Source organism: Molossus molossus, unplaced genomic scaffold, assembly GCF_014108415.1.
Source record: "Molossus molossus isolate mMolMol1 unplaced genomic scaffold, mMolMol1.p scaffold_m16_p_3, whole genome shotgun sequence".
Taxonomy (NCBI): Eukaryota; Metazoa; Chordata; class Mammalia; order Chiroptera; family Molossidae; genus Molossus; species Molossus molossus.
This window is the reverse complement of record NW_023425366.1, coordinates 86,573,472-86,579,471: the sequence shown is the minus strand read 5'-3', so window position 1 is coordinate 86,579,471 and position 6,000 is coordinate 86,573,472. Positions and strand designations below refer to the sequence as shown.

The 6,000-nt window shown below is 31.3% G+C and overlaps 1 protein-coding gene across 14 annotated transcripts in view; it reads right to left on the bottom strand.

The window, feature by feature from the left end:
• Positions 1-783: 783 nt before the first annotated feature.
• The window catches only part of DMXL1 (Dmx like 1), a 166,408-nt gene continuing 161,191 nt past the window's right edge, over positions 784-6,000 (bottom strand). For 5 of the 14 annotated variants that reach the window (XM_036280405.1, XM_036280407.1, XM_036280409.1 and 2 more), the window contains 2 exons: positions 4,726-4,943; positions 1,931-2,910 (listed from right to left, as the gene is read on the bottom strand). In XM_036280405.1, coding sequence (XP_036136298.1) covers positions 2,686-2,910; positions 4,726-4,943 — 443 coding nt within the window. In that variant the 3' untranslated portion in view covers positions 1,931-2,685. Of the gene's footprint in view, positions 2,911-4,725; positions 4,944-6,000 lie in introns of all 14 variants that reach the window. The other 9 variants (XM_036280406.1, XM_036280412.1, XM_036280410.1 and 6 more) reach the window with 6 other exon arrangements.

Here is a 6,000-nt window from a genome sequence, read left to right as displayed (position 1 = left end):
TACCTGTTCTTTTAATGTTGGCTGTTGTCCCCTGTCAAATGACATTTAAAATTTTGTTTAGTAAAATATGTGTTAAAATAAAGTAAAATATGCCTGTTGAAAAGGTCACCCTTCTAAGATTGTATAAAGATTTTAATGGGTATCTTTGTATTGTGTTCTGATTGTGAGACTAGTGTGAGATTTCTACAATATTATTTTTTAAAAATAATTAAAAAGAAGAAATGAATTTGGGCAAGACAGACAGCAAGAAAGGAGTATGAGCCCTGGCCAGTTTGGCTCAGTGGTTGAGCATCGGCCTGCAAACCAGAGATTCCCGGGTTCGGTTCCTGCTAAGGGCACGTACCACAAAAAAAAAAAAAAAGGAGGACAGAGTTGACTGTCCCATGATTCTACATAAGAAAATACCTACATTTCAGAAAACGAGGCTTGAAATGTTGTGAATTGTTCCATCATTACAAAGCCACATTCTCAGAAAATGCACAATTTAAAATATGTATTTTGATGTATTCACTCCATTAATGTGAATAAAATTTTACATATATGTACATAATTTTATATATTTAAATATACATTCCCACTATTTTTATTTTCACTTTCTCAAAATGATGCTTACCTATACGTAAAAAAGATGTAGAAAAGAAAGAACAAGATATCTGGGAAAAGTATTCAATCTTTCCTACATTAACCAAATTCAAATACAGAAATTCTCCATTTTAAAATGATATATACTTTAAGTCAACTGAAATGGTATATTACTTAAAACAATCGCATGCTAAAAAAATAAAAGTCAATGAATGATTGTTTATTTAAAATATTATGACTCTGGATGTAATTACATTTGGGCTTACATAATTTATTATTCATATAAACCCTCAATTAAAATGCATAATCGTTCATTCACAATGCCTTTTTTCTAATAAGCATAATAATACATTTTCTATCTTATTAAAAGTGTTTAAAGCCTTTTGAATCTTGATTTGTGAAGAAGTTACTGAAAAATAACTTAAACTTAACTATATCAAACAATGGTATTATTTGCAATGCTGTCACAGATTTCTCCATGGCAAAACAGTCACATGTTGTTATTGCACAATTTATGGTACAGGGCATCATGTGCACACAAACTCTCTACACAATGACAGTGTTTTCACTGCAACTTGCTCAACACATTTAAAATTATGAATACAATTTACAAAATCTTTAACAATATACTTTTAAGATAAAAGTATCCTGAGGATATTACAAAATTCATTTTACCAGCCCTTCATTTCTTTGCTTTATTTAACTCTTTAATTTCCAAGATAATAGTTGTTTATATTTTGTTACATAAAAATGTTCTTGTAGTCCCTGTTAACAAAATATATTTAAGCTAAATATCATATAATTGTCCCTTAAACATTTAGTTCTAAGTGCTTCTCTTAATCAAGTATTTATCAAGTTTTCTATAATTCTGAATCAGAAGGTATAGCAAAACACAAAGAGAAATAGAGTTAGTGTATCTAAGTTAAAAGCACTGTGCATTTTTTAAGATTTTGGTCATATTTTATAATAAAATAATATATTTTGGCAAAAAATAAAATATAAGGTTCAGTTTCTTTTCTATTAGTGGTAGATCTGGCAAGTATTTTACATTTGTAAATACTATCTATTTAATTTGACTGTTTTCACATATGCTTTTAAAAACACTTCTACAAGGTTTTCAGAACTCTGAGACAAAAAATAAAATGAAGTAGAATGTTTGTTTGATGCTCAAAAAATCCTTTCACAAATTTTTAAACTTACTTTTAAGTGTCTCATATATACCAACACAGAACTGTTATTGCCTGCTAAGACATATTTGATTCAGTGTCATCTTTAAAATAATAATCTTGGAAATCTTCCTGAAATTTATATGAAAATTAAGATGGGAATTCACAAATTTAAAAAAAGACATGAAAAAAAAAATAGCTGCAAAAAAAGTTGTTATTCTGGTGGCAGTAGTTATTATGGCACAAAACACACACGAAAAGACTTGTAGTTTTCTCATATATACACAAAGTTCAAATAAGATGTGTAAGCTATATTACATATATACACACAACCACACACATATACATACACACACTTGGGCTCCAGGAGGGAAGCTTGAAAAATTACATAATGAGCCACTCAGCTCATTTATCACTGAAGTCCCAACGACAGTTTTAATGGAGATGTTCGTTATTTTTTTTAATCTTACCCAAATATCAACCTATCATTAGTTAAAAGAAGAAGAGTTTGAGATGAATACGTTTGAAAGAGAAACTGACAGTGTGGTGAATTAAGTGATGACAGATGTGCAACTGCCTTTATGTAGAAGGTATTTTTACTGTGAAAGAAATTCACGCAGACGTATCTGCAGAAGAGCTTATCAACCATATGAAAACAAAACTCCTTTGACACTGTGACACACTCACTATAGCATACTATAAATACGTAAATATTACAGCATTGCTTATACATTCTACTTTGGGCAATATAGTCTAATTCTGAATGACCTTGTTAATTTTTAAGGCATCAGTGCATCAATCGCAAAGCTCCACAAAATAAATATGGAAACAAGAAAGCAGTAGCTTATTTGTGGCATAGAAAGTAATAAATGTTCATTACACATGTTGACCACTTCTATGGAATAGGTAATAAATTATTTATCTTATTGTCAAAATGTTACAACATAAATTTCACATCATTTTTCAATACTTCATTTAATGGGCTAAACTGATCTGGCAGTATTCTCATTTTCATTGTTCCATCAGCTCCACATGAAAAAATGTGATTTGCTGGCCCTGTCTCAATTTGCATCACTCCGGTTCCAATATTTCTGAAAATGGATTGCCGAGCATGTTCACTGATAAAAGTGTGAAGAAGACTAAAGGTAGATAGACTCCAAATCTGAAAGACATTAAGAACAAAATAAAAAATTGGGGTTGATGATTACCTAAAAAGTACAAATGTAATATTTAGGCCTGTCTTCCTGTGAGAATAAGGAATTTTTAAAACAAAGATGGAGAAAAACCTGTGTAGGCCTAAAGTCATAACATCTTGATTCTGTATAGGGTGTTGCAATTTTCTAACTCACTTTGATATTACTACATTCTTCAAAATCTATCTAGTAAGAAAGGGAAGTATTTTAAACCCTGCATTGGAGATAAGAAAACTGAGGTACAAGGACATTAACAGTACAATGCTACAAAACCTTGCAATATTGTAGGGACTATGATCAAGATTTCCTCTTCTCAGAAAAGCTTTTGCTGTGTAGTTCTATACTGAAGTAATCGTGTCTCTATAATATAAAATACCCATTAGGGGATCAGAACCACTTAAAAGAGGGAAGTACCAGACACCTAGAGGCCCTCAGACAAGGCAAATCTGTGTTCCAACTGCAAGATAAAGTTAATTATTATAACTTCAGTATACTTAATTTACTAAAAGGAAATTTTCTATTTTCAGCCCTTACCAAATAACTGTGTCTGTTCTGAAAGTAATTTTATGTGAAGAACGTAAATGCTTTTGGAATATGATTTGAAATTTAGGAAAACCAGCTTATGTCTTGCTTTTTTTAGATTACATTAACAAAAATCTTACTTTTCCCTAAGAAATGAATTAATTCCTACTATTCTAGACATTCTTGTTAAACTGTGACTTCTGAATACTACACTGTATACTTTCAAATGTTTTTTTTTTTTTACTCAATTAAATAATAAAACTGAGTACAAACTAAAGAACTAATCTAAAACACAGTAAGAACTGCCTAAACTGAGGGGAGTTCAAATAAGAAACTAGCTTCAAACATAAGGAAAACAATTCTGTATGAAAGTTGGTGTAACTATTTGATTTTTTAAAAAGCCCTTTCAAAATCTTACAATTCTAGTTTATTTTTTTCTGGCTGAGAATTATGAAAACATTATGACAGTTCTAATAAAGCAGTCCAATTTATTTGCACTACATAGTATCTCTAGCACTTAAATCAATGGATTCTTAGAAATTAGACTCCCCCAGTAGGTTGCTGACCATTAGAATAATTTAGGGACCAGTCTAAACTGATTTATTTCTGCAGATCTTTTTAAGTGTGGCCAGAGGACTCTCCATCAAAATCACTAGGTATGTGTTATAAAAATGCACATTCCTGAACCTTGGACTTACTGAGTATTTTTGGGGTGGGACCTAACAACAGAATTTTTGGAGTAAGGTATATTTTTAATAAGCCACTTAACATTTTAAAAAACCTCTAAGTTTTTAACACAGTGGAGTTTGAGAAGGACTGTTATAGGCGGGGCCTATCCAGATACACTCAGAATTATTGAATCAGGCACTGAGTAGTTGCATGCTAATGCTATAAATAAATTTAAAAAAACTGGCATAAGGAAATATGTCAGTATATTTCACGGCACCTGAAATTGAATTCAGTAACTCTTTCACATGGAGTTAAGACTAATTCTAACATCTAAAATATGTTTATATCCATAGAAAACTCTAGTACTTTTGCATGTATTAATTAAGCACATTTGAAAAACAGACAATTTTCAAGTTAATAATTATTTAATTCATTAGAATATTTATTAAATAGCAATTCATGTGGCTGACTACAAAGGAGTTGTTAATATTTCTATTATTCAAATAGAGTGATGTCATCAATTATGATTAAAGACCTAAGGTTTCTGAAGATTTATTTTCATTTAGTAGATAATGTGGCATTACTGTGTGTACCTTTATGTTGCCTTCAGCAGATCCTGTAACAAAGTACTCTTCAGTTGGATCAATAGCAATGGCTTTAACAGGAGAATCATGGCTCTGGAAAAGCTGCCTCTGTTGTCGTTGCTGAAGGTCAAAGACACATGTAAAACCTTTTCTTCCACATGATATTAGTAGCTGATGTTTTGGAGCATATGCCAAAACAGTGGCTCCACTATCATGGCAAATAAAAGCTGAAAGTTAGGGAAAAAAAAAAAGTAAAAATTATTCAATAATATAAGAAACAGACTTCTGGCTTTTGGCCAAGGTGGGATGTTAGATTTACTCTTCTGACAGAAATAATAAAAAAATAAAGTGATATATAGGAACAATGGTTTGAGACATTGGACATCAGGCAATGAAGAATGATCTCTAAGATATGGGAAACAAACTGGGTGAGCCATACAACTTGCCAGCCTACTGCCTATATAGTGTTTTCATGCCAGGGCACAAGGAAGAGGAACCAAATTGATCTGGGTTCCTGTTCCCATCAGCCATAGTGGAAAACCTCGAAATTCACCAAGCATAGGATAGATACTCAGGGTTTTATCTCCCTAGTAGGGCAAAATTAGTCTTATACCAAATGCTGCTTTAGTCCTGTTTAACAAAAGAACCCAAATCTAACTATGTTCAAGTAATTTGGCCAAAATTAAACTGTTTCCAAGTAAATTAGTCACAGGACAAAGCACAGAAATATTTACAGAATACAAAATAATTAGCACCTAATAAAGTAAAATTCTGGCATCTAATAAAAAATTACCAGGCATATAAGGAGCAGGAAAATATAATCCATATAAGAAAATCCGTCAAATCAACTGAAACTAACCCAGAAATGACACAGATGATAGAATTAAGAAATTAAAAATCATTATCTAACTGTATTCCATATGCTCAAAAAACTAGATGAAAGACCGAGCATACTAAAAAGAAACATGAAAGATATAAAAAACGACTCTTAAAGTCTAGAGATTAAAAACTACAATGTTTGGATGAAAAATAAAATGAATGGGATTATAAACAGATTAAACATTGCAAAAAAAATCAATGAACCTTAAGACACAGTAATATAAATATCAGAAATATAAAATTACAATTATACACACTTCCTCCCATCCTCTAACTGGAATTACAATTAAATTAAAGAACAAGCAACCTGAATAACCAACTGAAGGCCAGCTGAACAGAAGTCTTACAACCAAGGATCAACAGAAGCCACATCAAGACTGGTAGGAAGGGTAGAGAAATGAAAAG